Source organism: Bombina bombina, chromosome 1 (assembly GCF_027579735.1).
Source record: "Bombina bombina isolate aBomBom1 chromosome 1, aBomBom1.pri, whole genome shotgun sequence".
Taxonomy (NCBI): domain Eukaryota; kingdom Metazoa; phylum Chordata; class Amphibia; order Anura; family Bombinatoridae; genus Bombina; species Bombina bombina.
The window spans coordinates 875609130-875626886 of NC_069499.1; the positions used below are offsets into that span (position 1 = coordinate 875609130).

The following is a 17757-nucleotide window of genomic DNA, read 5'->3' on the forward strand; positions in this document are numbered from 1 at the left end:
ATCAGCAGGATAGGGGTTAATAACTTTATTATAGAGGGCGACGGTATAGGGGGGGCAGGATAGGGGTTACTAGGTATAATGTAGGTGGCAGCGGTGTCCGGGAGCGGCGGTTTAGGGGTTAATACATTTATAAGACTTGCGGCAGGGTCTAGGGGCGGCGGTTTAGGGGTTAGTAACTTTATTTAGTTGCGGGGGGCTCCGGGGGCGCCGGTATAGGGGGTAGAACAGTGTAGTTTAGTGTGGTTGCTTAGTGACAGGCTAGCAAGAAAGCTGTCAAACAGCCGAAGAGCAGCGAGATCGGATGAGTGATAACTCTCACAGTCCGCTGCTCATCGCCCCGCGGCTTTTTGACAGCTTTATTTGATAACTTAGGCGTATTTTTTCAGGTCCGCGGCGGCGAAGGTAGGCGATCTTAGGCGGGCGTATTGGGCCGGCGAAGGCAGGAAAGTTGACACGTTGATAACTACCCCCCTCTGTGTTCACCTGTTCTGGTCCTTAGACTTTGTGTGCTATATGTTACGGGCATGAACTTTCTATACATCAATATGCTATAATTTTTGTAGGATTATTTATTTAATCATTAAATTAAATTAAATTGTATTTGTTTAGTCTAAATATGATTTATTCATCTTCAGGATTGTTCTTGTGCATAACATTATAAGCAGTTTTTTTTTGGCTAAACCTTAATTTCTGCAGTCTTGTTAAGCTGAGACACCTTCATATAAGACATTAATGGGAGGGGAGTTTTACACTCCTGATACATGCAACAATAAGGAAGCTCAGTCCACATGTCTGAACATACTCCAGCTACATAGTGTGTGCTCCTATTTTGCCTAAAAATACCTCCTATTTCTATTTTCTCCTCATAGCATAAGTTTGTTTGAAAGCTTGAGGTTTTATTCCTACAACTGTGCCTGGAAGTGGTTGGTCCTGAGATTTCAGCGTTTTCTAAGTCGGTTACAGTCTAAAATCACAGGATTAGAACTTGATATGTTTATATGGAATGTATTAATACAGAATTACACATTAAATTGTGTGCTTATTATTCTTCTGCTGTTGCTGCTTAAACCATTTCCATAATCTTCAGGGATTGTGGGAGACTTGCCTGGAGGCAGCTTTTTTACTGAACTTGGCTTAACTAAATATATTTCTGCTATTTCCTCTACTATGTAGTCATCTGTTACTGCTTTCCTTTCCTGTTGAATAAATCTGCTTTGTCTAGGTCTGTTTCTCTGTCCGCAGGCAGTTCTCATAGGATATACTATTTTAAATTTAACCACTGTCATGATCTTGTTTCTAAAAGACAGGCATAGATCTCGGTTTTGTTAAGATTCTGGTTCGCATAGTAGTAACATTTAATGTCTTTTAATTCTTCTCCCTCTAATAATCCCAAGAGGATGGACACTACACGTATCTTTGCCACTCAGGTCAAACTAATGGCTAGATTACGAGTTTTGCGTTAGGAGGGGTGCGGTGCTAACCAGCAGTTTATGCTCACCGCTTACAGACATCGCTGGTATTACGGGTTTTTACAAACCCGGCGTTAACCGCAAAAAAAGTGATTGTAGAGCAAAATTTTGCTCCACATCTCACCTCAATACCAGCGCTGCTTACGTTACCGATGAGCTGGCTGAATGTGCTCGTGCACGATTTCCCCATAGGAATCAATGGGGGAGAGACGGCTGAAAAAAAAACTAACACCTGCAAAAAAGCAGCGTTTAGCTCCTAACACAGCCCCATTGATTCCTATGGGGAAACAAAAGTTATGTCTACACCTAACACCCTAACATGAACCCCCGAGTCTAAACACCCCTAATCTTACACTTATTAACCCCTAATCTGATGCCCCCAACATTGCCGACACCTACATTATATTATTAACCCCTAATCTGCCGCTCCGGACACCGCCGCCACCTACATTATACTTATGAACCCTTAATCTGCTGCCCCCAACATCACCGACACCTACATTATAATTATTAACCCCTAATCTGCCGCCCCCAATGTCACCGCAACCTACCTACACTTATTAACCCCTAATCTGCCGCCCCCAACGTCGCCACGACTATATTAAATTTATTAACCCCTAAACCTAAGTCTAACCCTAACCCCCCCCTAACTTAAATATAATTTAAATAAATATAAATAAAATATCATTAACTAAATTATTCCTATTTAAAACTAAATACTAACCTATAAAAAAAAACCTAAGGCCTAGATTTAGAGTTTGGCGGTAGCCGTAAAAACCAGCGTTAGAGGCTCCTAACGCTGGTTTTAGGCTACCTCCGGTATTTGGAGTCACTCAAAAAAGGGTCTAACGCTCACTTTTCAGCCGCGACTTTTCCATACCGCAGATCCCCTTACGTAAATTGCGTATCCTATCTTTTCAATGGGATGTTTCTAACTCCGGTATTTAGAGTCGTGTCTGAAGTAAGCGTTAGAAATCTAACGACAAAACTCCAGCCGCAGAAAAAAGTCAGTAGTTAAGAGCTTTCTGGGCTAACGCCGGTTTATAAAGCTCTTAACTACTGTGCCCTAAAGTACACTAACACCCATAAACTACCTATGTACCCCTAAACCGAGGTCCCCCCACATCGCCGCAACTCAATTAAATTTTTTTAACCCCTAATCTGTCGACCGCCACCTACGTTATACTTATGTACCCCTAATCTGCTGCCCCTAACACCGCCGACCCCTATATTATATTTATTAACCCCTAATCTGCCCCCCACAACGTCGCCGCCAGCTACCTACACTTATTAACCCCTAATCTGCCGTCCGCACGCCGCCGCCAGCTACATTATCCCTATGTACCACTAATCTGCTGCCCTAACATCGCCGACCCCTATATTATATTTATTAACCCCTAACCTGCCCCCCACAACGTCGCCGCCACCTACCTACAATAATTAACCCCTAATCTGCCGACCGCAAAGAGCCGCCAGCTACATTATAGCTATGTACCCCTAATCTGCTGCCCCTAACACCGCCGACCCCTATATTATATTTATTAACCCCTAACCTGCCCTCCCTAACATCGCCGACACCTAACTTCAATTATTAACCCCTAATCTGCCGACCAAATCTCGCCGCTATTCTAATAAATGTATTAACCCCTAAAGCTAAGTCTAACCCTAACACTAACACCCCCCTAAATTAAATATAATTTTAATCTAACGAAATTAATTCACTCTTATTAAATAAATTATTCCTATTTAAAGCTAAATACTTACCTGTAAAATAAATCCTAATATAGCTACAACATAAATTATAATTATATTATAGCTATTTTAGGATTAATATTTATTTTACAGGTAACTTTGTATTTATTTTAACCAGGTACAATAGCTATTAAATAGTTAAGAACTATTTAATAGCTAAAATAGTTAAAATAATTACAAATTTTACCTGTAAAATAAATCCTAACCTAAGTTACAATTAAACCTAACACTACACTATCAATAAATTAATTAAATAAAATACCTACAATTACCTACAATTAAACCTAACACTACACTATCAATAAATTAATTAAATACAATACCTACAAATAACTACAATGAAATAAACTAACTAAAGTACAAAAAATAAAAAAGAACTAAGTTACAAAAAATAAAAAAATATTTACAAACTTAAGAAAAATATTACAACAATTTTAAACTAATTACACCTACTCTAAGCCCCCTAATAAAATAACAAAGCCCCCCAAAATAAAAAATGCCCTACCCTATTCTAGATTACTAAAGTTCAAAGCTCTTTTACCTTACCAGCCCTGAACAGGGCCCTTTGCGGGGCATGCCCCAAGAAGTTCAGCTCTTTTGCCTGTAAAAAAAAACATACAATACCCCCCCCAACATTACAACCCACCACCCACATACCCCTAATCTAACCCAAACCCCCCTTAAATAAACCTAACACTAAGCCCCTGAAGATCTTCCTACCTTATCTTCACCATACCAGGTTCATCGATCGATCCAGAAGAGCTCCTCCGATGTCCTGATCCAAGCCCAAGCGGGGGGCTGAAGAGGTCCATGATCCGGCTGAAGTCATCATCCAAGCGGGAGCTGAAGAGGTCCATGATCCGGCTGAAGTCTTCATCCAAGCGGGGCAGAAGAGGTCTTCCATCCGATTGAAGTCTTCATCCAAGCGGGATCTTCTATCGTCATCCATCCGGAGCGGAGCGGCAGGATCCTGAAGACCTCCGACGCGGAACATCCATCCTGGCCGACGACTGAACGACGAATGACGGTTCCTTTAAATGACGTCATCCAAGATGGCGTCCCTCGAATTCCGATTGGCTGATAGGATTCTATCAGCCAATCGGAATTAAGGTAGGAATATTCTGATTGGCTGATGGAATCAGCCAATCAGAATCAAGTTCAATCTGATTGGCTGATTGGATAATGACTTCAGCCGGATCATGGACCTCTTCAGCCCCCCGCTTGGGCTTGGATCAGGACATCGGAGGAGCTCTTCTGGATCGATCGGTGAACCTGGTATGGTGAAGATAAGGTAGGAAGATCTTCAGGGGCTTAGTGTTAGGTTTATTTAAGGGGGGTTTGGGTTAGATTAGGGGTATGTGGGTGGTGGGTTGTAATGTTGGGGGGGGGGTATTGTATGGTTTTTTTTACAGGCAAAAGAGCTGAACTTCTTGGGGCATGCCCCGCAAAGGGCCCTGTTCAGGGCTGGTAAGGTAAAAGAGCTTTGAACTTTAGTAATTTAGAATAGGGTAGGGCATTTTTTTATTTTGGGTGGCTTTGTTATTTTATTAGAGGGCTTAGAGTAGGTGTAATTAGTTTAAAATTGTTGTAATATTTTTCTTATGTTTGTAAATATTTTTTTATTTTTTGTAACTTAGTTCTTTTTTATTTTTTGTACTTTAGATAGTTTATTTCATTGTAGTTATTTGTAGGTATTGTATTTAATTTATTTATTGATAGTGTAGTGTTACGTTTAATTGTAGATAATTATAGGTATTTTATTTAATTAATTTATTGATAGTGTAGTGTTAGGTTTAATTGTAACTTAGGTTAGGATTTATTTTACAGGTAATTTTGTAATTATTTTAACTATTTTAGCTATTAAATAGTTCTTAACTATTTAATAGCTATTTTACCTGGTTAAAATAAATACAAAGTTACCTGTAAAATAAATATTAATCCTAAAATAGCTATAATATAATTATAATTTATATTGTAGCTATATTAGGATTTATTTTACAGGTAAGTATTTATTTTTAAATAGGAATAATTTATTTAATAAGAGTTAATTAATTTTGTTAGATTAAAATTATATTTAAGTTAGGGGGGTGTTAGTGTTAGGGTTAGACTTAGCTTTAGGGGTTAATACATTTATTAGAATAGCGGTGAGCTCCAGTCGGCAGATTAGGGGTTAATAATTGAAGTTAGGTGTCGGCGATGTTAGGGAGGGCAGATTAGGGGTTAATACTATTTATTATAGGGTTAGTGAGGCGGATTAGGGGTTAATAACTTTATTATTATAGCGGTGCGGTCCGGTTGGCAGATTAGGGGTTAATAAGTGTAGGCAGGTGGAGGCGACGTTGTGGGGGGCAGATTAGGGGTTAATAAATATAATATAGGGGTCGGCGGTGTTAGGGGCAGCAGATTAGGGGTACATAAGGATAATGTAAGTAGCGGCGGTTTACGGAGCGGCAGATTAGGGGTTAAAAATAATATGCAGGGGTCAGCGATAGCGGGGGCAGCAGATTAGGGGTTAATAAGTGTAAGGCTAGGGGTGTTTAGACTCGGGGTACATGTTAGGGTGTTAGGTGCAGACGTAGGAAGTGTTTCCGCATAGCAAACAATGGGGCTGCGTTAGGAGCTGAACGCGGCTTTTTTGCAGGTGTTAGTTTTTTTTTCAGCTCAAACAGCCCCATTGTTTCCTATGGGGGAATCGTGCACGAGCACGTTTTTGAGGCTGGCCGCGTCCGTAAGCAACTCTGGTATCGAGAGTTGAAGCTGCGTTAAATATGCTCTACGCTCTTTTTTTGGAGCCTAACGCAGCCTTTATGTGGACTCTCAATACCAGAGTTATTTTTATGGTGCGGCCAGAAAAAAGCCAGCGTTGGCTTTTCGGGTCGTTACCGACAAAACTCTAAATCTAGCCGTAAGATAGCTACAATATAACTAATAGTTACATTGTTGCTAGCTTAGGGTTTACTTTTATTTTACAGGCAAGTTTGTATTTATTTTAACTAGGTACAATAGTTACTAAATAGTTATTAACTATTTAATAACTACCTAGCTAAAATAAAGACAAAAGTACCTGTAAAATAAAACCTAACCTAAGTTACAATTACACCTAACACTACACTATAATAAAATAAATTAACTAAATAAAATAATCTAAAGTACAAAAGAACCCCACTAAATTACAGAAAATAATAAAAAAATTACAAGATTTTTAAACTAATTACACCTAATCTTATCCCCCTAACAAAATAAAAAAGCCCTCCAAAATAAAATAAATCCCTACCCTACACTATATTACAAATAGCCCTTAAAAGGGCCTTTTGCGGGGTATTGCCCCAAAGTAATCAGCTCTTCTACCTGTAATAAAAAATACAAATCCCGCCCCAACATTAAAACCCACCAACCACACAACCAACCCTACTCTAAAACCCACCCAATCCCCCCCCTTAAAAAAAACCTAACACTAACCCCCTGAAGATCACCCTACCGGGAGACATCTTCATCCAACCGGGCAGAAGTGGTCCTCCAGACGGGCAGAAGTCTTCATCCAAGCCGGGCAGAAGTGGTCCTTCAGACGGGCAGAAGTCTTCATCCAGACGGCATCTTCTATCTTCATCCATCTGGCGCGGAGTGGGTCCATCTACAAGACATACAATCGGAATTAAGGTAGAATTAAGAATTAAGGTAGAAAAAATCCTATTGGCTGATTGGATCAGCCAATAGGATTGAAGTTCAATCCTTTTGGCTGATGCAATCAGCCAATAGGATTGAGCTGGCATTCTATTGGCTGTTCCAATCAGCCAATAGAATGCAAGCTCAATCCTATTGGCTGATTGCATCAGCCAATAGGATTTTTTCTACCTTAATTCCGATTGGCTGATAGAATTCTATCAGCCAATCGGAATTGAAGGGACGCCATCTTGGATGACGTCATTTAAAGGAACCTTCATTCAGTCGTAGCCGTGGAAAGAAGAGGATGCTCTGCGTCAGATATCTTGAAGATGAACCCGCTCTGCGCCGGATGGATGAAGGTAGAAAATGCCGTCTGGATTAAGACTTCTGCCCATCTGGAGGACCACTTCTGTCTGGCTTGGATGAAGACTTCTACCCGTCTGGGGGACCACTTCTGCCCGGCTGGATGAAGACATCTCCCTTTAGGGTGGTCTTCAGGGGGTTAGTGTTAGGTTTTTTTTAAGGGGGGATTGGGTGGGTTTTAGAGTAGGGTTGGTTGTGTGGGTGGTGGGTTTTAATGTTGGGGGGGGGATTTGTATTTTTTTTACAGGTAAAAGAGCAATGCCCCGCAAAAGGCCCATGCAAGGGATATTTGTAATTTAGTGTAGGGTAAGGATTTTTTTTATTTTGGGGGGGAACTTTTTTATTTTGTTAGGGGGATTAGATTAGGTGTAATTAGTTTAAAAATCTTGTAATTTTTTTATTATTTTCTGTAATTTAGTGTTTTGTTTTTTTGTACTTTAGATAATTTTATCTAATTTAGGGAATTAATTTAATAATAGTGGTAGTGTTAGGTGTAATTGTAACTTAGGTTAGGTTTTATTTTACAGGTACTTTTGTATTTATTTTAGCTAGGTAGTTATTAAATAGTTAATAACTATTTAATAACTTTTCTACCTAGTTAAAATAAATACAAACTTGCCTGTAAAATAAAAATAAACCCTAAGCTAGATACCATGTAACTATTAGTTATATTGAAGCTAGCTTAGGGTTTATTTTATAGGTAAGTATTTATTTTTAAATAGGAATAATTTAGTTAATGATAGTTATTTTATTTATATTTATTTAAATTATATTTAAGTTAGGGGGGTTAGGGTTAGGGTTAGACTTAGATTTAGGGGTTAATAACTATAATATAGTGGCGGCGACGTTGGGGGCGGCAGATTAGGGGTCAATAAATGTAGGTAGGTGTCGGCGATGTTAGGGACGGCAGATTAGAGGTTAATAAAATTTAACTAGTGTTTGCAAGGCGGGAGTGCAGCGGTTTAGGGGTTAATATATTTATTATAGTGGCGGCGATGTCCGGTTCGGCAGATTAGGGGTTAAAAAAATTTCAAAGTGTTTGCGATGTCGGGGGGCCTCGGTTTAGGAGTTAATAGGTAGTTTATGGGTTAGTGTACTTTTTAGCACTTTAGTTAAGTTTTATGCTACGGCGTTGTAGTGTAAAACTCTTAACTACTGACTTTTAAATGTGGTACCAGTCTTGACAGGAGAGGGTCTACCTCTCACTTTTTGGCAGACTCGTAATACCGGCGCTATGCAAGTCCCATTGAAAAAATAGGATACTCAATTGACATAAGTGGATTTGCGGTATTTCCGAGTCTGGCCAAAAAAGTGAGCGGTACACCTGTACCTGCAAGACTTGTAATACCAGCGGGCATTAAAAAGCACCGTTGGGACCGGCCAACGCTGCTTTTTAAGCCTAACGCAAGACTCGTAATCTAGCCGTAAGAGTTTGGTTAAAAGGGCAAGAAAGTGAGATTTTAAATGCATAGCAAGACATTTCATGTTTGATTAGAAGCATTTATAAATATATGTTCACAAGAGGCCATCATAGCTTGTGCGATACTTTTTGTTGTGTGAGTGAACTTCCATCCATACTGTAGGCCATGTGTATGGTATCCTCTTTTAGTTCATGCTCTGAGTGCCATTAGTGTCTTGAGTATGTGTGAGAACAGGATACATGCACACCCAGCCTACTCCCATGTAAGCAAAAAATACAACTTAACCATGCATCCCTATGCTTGATCAGATTAAGGAAAATAATGTATAAATGATATTAATCTTAAGAGGGTCAGTTACATTGACTCTAAGATAATGACTAATATGTCACAAATACAAAATAGAAATATATTGGGTATAGCCTTTAACTATATGTTGACTTGAAATATTAATCTGGCTTTGTCTAATTGTTATGAGAAATTGTGTAAACAGAACGATAACACAACATGGTATTTGTTCATATAAATAGAGATAAACCTCAAATAAATAGCATGGATGAATGCAACCCAAAGCTTTGTTTTTATATCAGGCAATACAATATTATAGTTGTATGAACTTTGTTTTAAGACATGTTGCTGAGACACTAAAAGTTAATATAAGCTATGTAGGCTACTGGAATAGAGCAGAATCAAAGCAGGAGTAGCCTTGCAGACTGTCGGTCTGTCGATATATTGTAAAAAATGGGGGCGGACCCACAAATTGCCGGTGAATGGGGATGTGTCTCCCATAAGAAAAATAATAGGGATCACAGTTTCTGCAAAAGCCCACCGACATCGCAACTTGTTGGCACTTTCAGTGGTGGGGGGGGGGCATATTTGAAGTGTTCCTACAGCACAGAAAGTGCACTCATTGAAACCAAACACGGTTTCTGTGTAGGAACACTTCAAAAAATGCCTGTGTGACCTTACTGTAACTACACCTACACTACTTGCCTCACACTGTAAAGGCTCGCCACTGAAAACTGCTATGGAGGTATCCCAATCAAAGTGCAATCCATGGAAGGCCCGGCTAACTCCCAGAGAATGCCTACATACGTCATATTTTAGCTATACTTCCCCTGAAACAGCCAGATAACTACCTAATACCACCTACGTCATGTCTTAGCTACACTCTTCTGGAACTAATACTACCATTGTCTACGTTATGTCTGCAATCTGCCTGACTAATAAATTATACAAAAAAAAACTCCCTATTATAACCCCCATCGCAATAAGCTAATAAAGCCCCTAACCTAGTAAAGGGATATGAAACCCAATTTTTTTTCTTTCATGATTCAGATAGAGAATACAATTTTAAACGACTTTTCAATTTACTTCAATTGGCAAATTTGCTTCATTCCTTTGGTATTTTTTGTTAAAGGAGCAGCATTGCACTACAGAAAGTTAGCTGAACACATTGGGGCCTACTTATCAAGCCGTCAACTGTGCTGCATTCGCCGGCACCAATACGCTCACCTGACATCGCCTGCCATGGACCTGAATACGCTCTCCATATTTAACAAAAAAGCTGACAAAAAGCTGCGCACCAAGTACGGGCGATGAGTAGCGGACTGTTTTTAACTAACAGTCATTGATCTCGCTGCTCTTCGGCTTTTTCCCAGCTTTATTTGTATACTGTCACTAAACACCCACACTATACTAAAATGTTTAACCCCTATAGCGCCGCTCCCGGACCCCGCCGCAACTAAACAAAATTATTAACTCCTAAACCGCCGCCCCCGGAGCGCACCGCCACTCTAATAAACTTATTAACCCCTATTCCTCCACTCCCGGAGCCCACCGCCACCTACATTATACTTATTAACCCCTAATCTGCTGCCCCCTACACCGCCGCCACCTACATAAAGTTATTAACCCCTATCCTGCCGCTCCCGGAGCCCACTGCAACTAAATAAATGTATTAACCCCTAAACCGCCAGCCCCCCACATCGCCATAAACTAAATTAACCTATTAACCCCTAAACCTAACAACCCGGTAACTTTATATTAAATATTAACTCATCCCTATCTTATAATAAATTTAAACTTAACTTTAGATTTAAATTAAACTATATTAAACTAATAATTAATCTACCCTAACTGTTATACTAAAAATTACATTAAACTATATTAAACTAATAATTAACCTACCCTAACTGTTATACTAAAATTACATTAAACTATATTAAACTAATAATTAACCTATCCTAACTGTTATAATAAAATTACATTAAACTACAAATTAAATTAAATATATTATATATTTAAACACCTAGCCCTACTCAAATAATTTAAATCTACACTAAAAAATTACAAAGTTATAAAAAACTAAGTTACAAAAAATAACAAACACTAAGTTACACAAAAAAATAAACACTAAGTTACAAAAATGAAAAAAGAAATTATCAAAGCTTTAAACTAATTACACCTAATCTAAGGGCCCTATGAAAATAAAAAAGCCCCCCAAATAAAAAAAACCCTAGCCTACAATAAACTACAAATAGCCCTTAAAATGGCCTTTTGTGGGGCATTGCCCCAAAGTAATCAGCTCTTTTACCTGTAAAAAAAATTACAATTACCCCTCCAACAGTAAAACCCACCACCCACACAACCAACCCCCCAAATAAAAAACTAATCTAAAAAAAACAAGCTCCCCATTACCCTGAAAAGGACATTTGGATGGGCATTGCCCTTAAAAGGGCATTTAGCTCTATTGCAGCCCAAGACCTAATCTAAAACTAAAACCCACCCAATAAACCCTTAAAAAATCCTAACACTAACCGCATCCAGTTTTGAAGATCCGACATCCATCCTCCAAGAAGCCGGGAGAAGTCCTCAACGAAGTGGCCAAAGTCTTCACCCAGACGGCATCTTCTACCTTCATCCATCCTGCCCAGAGCGGCTCTATCTTCAAGACATCCTATTGGCTGTTGAAATCAGCCAATAGGATTGCGCTTTCATCCTATTGGCATATCCAATCAGCCAATAGGATTGAGCTTGCATTCTATTGGCTGATTGGATCAGCCAATAGGATGAAAGCTCAATCCTATTGGCTGATTTCAACAGCCAAAAGGATTTTTGCAACCTTAATTCCGATTGGCTGATAGAATTCTATCAGCCAATCGGAATCTAAGGGACGCCATCTTGGATGACGTCATTTAAAGGAACCTTCATTCGTCGGTACAGAAGAGGATGCTCCGCATCGGATGTCTTGAAGATAGAGCCACTCCGCGCCGGATGGATGAAGATAGAAAATGCCGTCTGGGTGAAGACTTCTGCAGGTTTGGATGAAGACTTCGGCCGCTTCATTGAGGACTTCTCCCGGCTTCTTGGAGGATGGATGTCGGATCTTCAAAACTGTAAGTAAATCTTCTGGGGTTAGTGTTAGTATTTTTCTAAGGGTTTATTGGGTGGGTTTTAGATTAGGTCTTGGGCTGCAATAGAGCTAAATGCCCTTTTAAGGGCAATGCCCATCAAAATGTCCTTTTCAGAGCAATGGGGAGCTTAGGTTTTTTAGATTAGCTCTTTATTTGGGGCGTTGGTTGTGTGGGTGGTGGGTTTTACTGTTGGAGGGGTATTTGTAATTTATTTTACAGGTAAAAGAGCTAATTACTTTGGGGCAATGCCCCGCAAAAGGCACTTTTAAGGGCTATTTGTAGTTTATTGTAGGCTAGAGGTTTTTTATTTTGGGAGGACTTTTTTATTTTCATAGGGCCCTTAGATTAGGTTAATTAGTTTAAAGCTTTGATCATTTCTTTTTTCTTTTTTGTAACTTAGTGTTTATTTTTTTGGCGGCAGTGTCGGGGCAGCAGATTAGGGGTTAATAAGTATAATGTAGGTGGCACAAACAGTCTTGTCCACAGCACTATTATATCAAATATTCTTTATTTTCTGTTTAAGTTACAGACATAAAATGCGACGTTTCGAGTGTTGCCACTCTTACTCATGCTATAATGTAGGTGGCGGCGGTGTAGGGGCGGCAGATTAGGGGAGTTTAGACTCGGGGGTTATGTTATGGTGTTAGGTTTAAACATAACTTTTACTCTATAGGATTCATAGGAATCAATGGGATATCGGGCAGCAGCGAACATAAGCTTTCGCTGCTTTCAGACTCCCATTGATTCCTATGGCGGATTGAAAACCAGGTATGCTGGGCCGGAATAGTGGCGAGCGTACCTGGTAGTTATTTGATAAGTAGCAAAAGTAGTCAGAAAGTGCTGAATTTGCATTCGGAACATCTGTAGTGACGTAAGCATCGATCTGTGTCGGACTGAGACCGGTGGATCGTATGTTAGGTCACAAAATTCTACTTTTGCCGGACTGTAGCCTTTGATAAATAAGGCGAATCAAGCTCTCCACAATTACGCTGCGGAATTCCAGCGTATTTGCGGTTGACGGCTTGATAAATAGGGGCCATTGAGTTAAACAATGACAATAAGTATTTATGTGCAGCCACCAATTAGCAAGCACAACTCAGGTGCTGAACCAAAAATGGGCTGGCTTCTAAACTTAGATTCCTGCTTTTTCAAATAAAGATAACAAGAGAACGAAGAAAAAATTATAAGAGGAGTAAATTAGAAAGTTGCTTAAAATTGCATGCTCTATCTGAATCACGGAAGAAAAAATGTTGGTTTAGTATCTTTTTAACCCCCTAGCACAAACTACCCCTACACTACTAACCTACTTAACAGCTAACCCCCAGTCTTCTAAGCTAACACCCCCTAAGTTACAAAAAATAACAAACACTAAAATGACTGAAAATAAAAAAAAACATATTACCAAAAAAGAAAAAACACAGTTATGTCTATACTAAAACTAAAGTCCCCTTAAAATAAAACACCCCAAAATAAAAAAACCTTATACTCACACTAAAAGTTACTATAGCAATAGCCCTAAAGAGGCATTTTACACTAGATTTTTCTTTGTATAAATGTGTTGTAGATGATCAATTTATAAAGCCCATTTGGGGGTGTTTTTGTAAAAATGTATACTTTTGCTTATTTTTTTAGCAACATTGTGCTGATTTTCAGACTCCTAACCAAGCCCCAAAGTTTTAGGTCTATACTGATGTCTACAGAATCCTGCAGCTCCTGTTTGTATAATCTGTCTTTTCATATGCAGGGAAGGGGGGAGTGTCTGTTTTCCTGTTCCTGTTTTCCCAGCCCCTTTCACTGTGTGTTCCAGCCTAACCTAATCAACAGTGCTAAACTGGGATCTTCTAAGTAAGTTTTTAAAATGTTTTATTTAGGATTTTTAGCATATTTTTCTTTATAGTTTTCATGGCATGAAAACAAGGCTCCCATTTGAGCCTATGGAAGCACGCTCTCATGAGCAAAATGCTTCCAAGCAATGCAAATACGAGCTTGCGTTCGCATCGCACCTAATTTGTAATACCAGAGCACATTAACGTGCGCTGGTATTACTAAGTGGAGCGCTAATATCTCTTTCAAGAAAGTGATATTTAGGGCTTCACTTGTAATCTGGCCCTAAAAGTGCTAATGTTGAGTGTGCATATGTCATGAGTGGGATTTTTGTGTATAAACCTATGTCGCAGACAACCACCAAGGAGTATAACCGCCCTATGCTAAACAACTGATCACAGCTCAATTGTGTGGTTTTTTGTGATCGAGATGATTTCTCCAGGGTTGTCACGCAAAGAATGTTTTGTGTCTATCTAAACGATAACCCCACTCCTTCATGTTTAACCTCAGAGACTTGAAACACCGAGAATTAACGAAAACTCACAAAGTTCATGTGAAAGCACACGTTGTTGCGAGTGGTTGCTTTTTTTGCTATTTTTTACACATAACAAAATCCACACGAGCGAAGCCGCGGGCAACAGCTAGTATATCTCTCTCTCCCTTTGCTCTCTCTTTTCTCTCTCTTATCTCCTCTCTTCTTTCCTCTCTCTCTCTCTCTATATATATATATATATATATATATATATATATTTCATCAATGAAAGCTATGTTTTATAAAAACATTTTACTGTCATATAAGAATCTAGGTCCCTCATTTGTTTATTACAGAGTGTGATGTGGTATTCTTTTTCTTGTGTATAAAGCTTAGTGACTAAGTCCTAGGGGGCGCTAATGGTAACCCAAAAGATGTAATGTATCTAAATATTGTATAATAAAATATTTCAAAGTGTATCAGTCCAGCCACAAATTGGATTTTAGTTCACTAGGGCTACTCCTCTTCATATGGTGTGGGAACCTCATAATTCCCTCTAACCCCGATCTTCTTTAACTATCAAATATGTTGCCAGCTGTGCCTCTATTTTACACATACAGTAAAATGAATTAAATATATATATCTAAAGACTAAACAGTTTTTTTCTATTACAGGTGTAAAACTCCCTCTTGCTCGGCTGCAGAGATCTCCAGTAATGAAGCTGAAACAAAGAATTGAATCCTCCAATTTGCAAACAAGCAGTGCGACAAAGGTTAACCTGGAAACAGAAGGTGAACACTTTAATACATTTTACATAGTTTAACTGTAAAAGTGCATATGGCATTTAAAGCTAATAACCTATTGGCTATTTTGCATATGCCAAGCAAGCAGCAGAGCAGATTGTGTAGCAGCTACCAGGCAAGTAACGGTTTAGACTTCATCTTTTTGTTTTCAGGGCTAAATTGAAACCACCAGTTCCTAAACACAAGTTTGTTATGTGTTGTCACCCTTAATGTGCACCAACAAAAAATATGTTGGTGCACATATGTGGACAACTGCCCATCGGTCATTAATATGGGGTTGCCTACTTTTTCAACTTTGCGGCTATAACCACTCTTCTTGGAAGGATTTGCATTAGAAGTGTGTCTGTAGGAATTTGTGTCCTTTCAGCCAAAAGAGAGTTTGTGAGGTAAGGCAGTGATTTTGGAAAAGAAGGTCTAGATTCCATTAATCCCCAAGCTGTTTAATGTGGTTAAGGTTAGCGCTCTGTGCAAGCTACTTAAGTTCCTCCAAACCAAACTCATCAAACAATGTTTTCATGGACCTCCCTTGTGCAAAGTGACAGCGGCACAGTCATTCTGAAACACGAAAGGACCTTCCCTAAACTGTTGCAACAAAGCTGGCAGCACCCGATTGTCTAAATTATCTTTGCATCTTGTAGATTTAGGATGAAACTTTTACTGGAATTATTGGGCCTAGCCCAAACGCTGAAAAAAAAACAGATGTCAGATAGTAAAGAGTGATTCGTCATTCCAAAGAACGGGCTTCCACACCACTACAGCAAACCTTTGGAATTAAGCATGTTTATGTAATGCTGCTCGGCCATAAAAACCCATTTCATGAAGCTCCTAACTCACAGTTCTTGTTCTGATGTTGCTTTTAGAAGCAGTTTAGAACACTGTAATGAGTAGTACATCAAATTATAGGTGATTTTTACTTCGCGCTTCAATGCTCAGCAGCCTTGTTCTGTGAGTTTGCATAGTCTACCACTTTGTGGCTGGGTTGTTGTTGCTCCTAGATACTTACACTTCACCATATTAGCACTTACAGTTGACCGGCGGCTGATCAAATAAGGCAGAAATTTCACAAACTGATTTGTGGCAAAGATGGCATCCTATGAGAGTGCTATGTTTAAGGTTGTTGAGCTCTTCAGTATGATCTATTGTACTGCCAATTCTTGCCTATGGAGATTTGGTTGCGATGTGCTGGATTTATACACCTGAACTCAATAATTAGAATGGGTGTCCACATACTGTTGGCTATATAGTGTATCTGCTTAACCTGTTCAATGCAGAAGATAACAGTTATCAAGTTCAACCCTTGTTTTTCTCTGCACTGCCCCACTTTGCTGTCCTCAATAACTCAATGAGAATAGACCAAAGGTTGCTTGTGACTGGAAAGGCATGATGGAAGTGTTCCAACACAGATGAAAGAAGGTGCTGCTTTTCTATTAAATTAAATTGCTGAACATCTTTAACACTTGGCACTATGGATTAACAAGTGATAGAGCCACTGGTTTTAGTAGAATTTCTTATCTTCAACTTTCAGAGGAACAACAGACCACTTGCCTGAAAAATTGTATTCTCACACATGTCCCCATAGGTTGCAAATAATCAACATGAGAATGAAAGTAAGCTGAAATAATGGACACCAGGGATGTGTTTAATAGGGAAGGAAAAATTGTAGGCACCTTATTTCCCTCCCATATTACGTATTGGGATTATTAAGACACATCATTTGAAAGAGGAATTCTCTCTCTTTTTTTTTTTTTTAAAGGGTTACAGACTTCTCTAAATTTCAGATAATCATCTGCATCACTTGGCACCAGGGTGATTCTTAATAGAGGTAAGGTGCCTTTTAATGGCCCCTATTATCTGTCTTAAACCACACAGAAGGACATAATACCACATTTTGTAAAGATGCATTTTAGGCTTCAAAAAAGGAGCCCATATCACTTAAAGACAGCATATACAGTACTATATACAACACCACTCATGTGAAAGAGGTAATTCAGAACCTACCCAGTAGTGCCCAGATCATCATGCAACATATAAGAAAAAGATTTTTTTTTTTTTAAAAAAAGTTAATTTTTCAATGAGAAAATGCTGCCAACTGGTAATTTTGCTTTCTGCAAAATTTCCCTGGTTTTATCATCACAAAAAAAAATGTCACCTATGAAAATCTCACTAAATTAAATGTTAAATGCAGCAGTATTGCAAAGGTCAATGTTGTATAAAAAGTACTATAAATAAAGTTTGGTGACATTTCAGAGCTGCAATCTAGTATGCAACATTATTATAGAACACCATGGGTATCTCTTTGCGTTCATGCCTGGCTTACATTCCCCATGCTTGAGACTGAAAATCTGCACCAGCCAGTCAGGGAGCAGAAAAAATATAGAACAATTTCTTAGGTATTCTACAGGAAAAGCAGGCAAAATAAACAACCACAATGCCCAAAGAAGTAGGACGTAGCCTGCTTGTAGAAATATGCATTGAGATATAGATTGATATAGAGGTAGATTTAAACAAACATATTAATGAAGAGATATAAAGAGATAAATATGTTGAGCTAGACAGAGAGAATACAGAGATAGCATT

General features: G+C 38.9%; 1 protein-coding gene across 1 annotated transcript in view; it reads left to right on the top strand.

Annotated features, from left to right (window-relative positions):
* Positions 1-17757, top strand: part of LOC128661460 (capping protein, Arp2/3 and myosin-I linker protein 2-like) — a 90870-nt gene that overhangs the window by 71420 nt on the left and 1693 nt on the right. The window contains exon 6 of the mRNA XM_053715714.1: positions 15052-15168. Within this exon, the coding sequence (XP_053571689.1) occupies positions 15052-15168 (117 nt within the window). The remainder of the gene's footprint in view (positions 1-15051; positions 15169-17757) is intronic.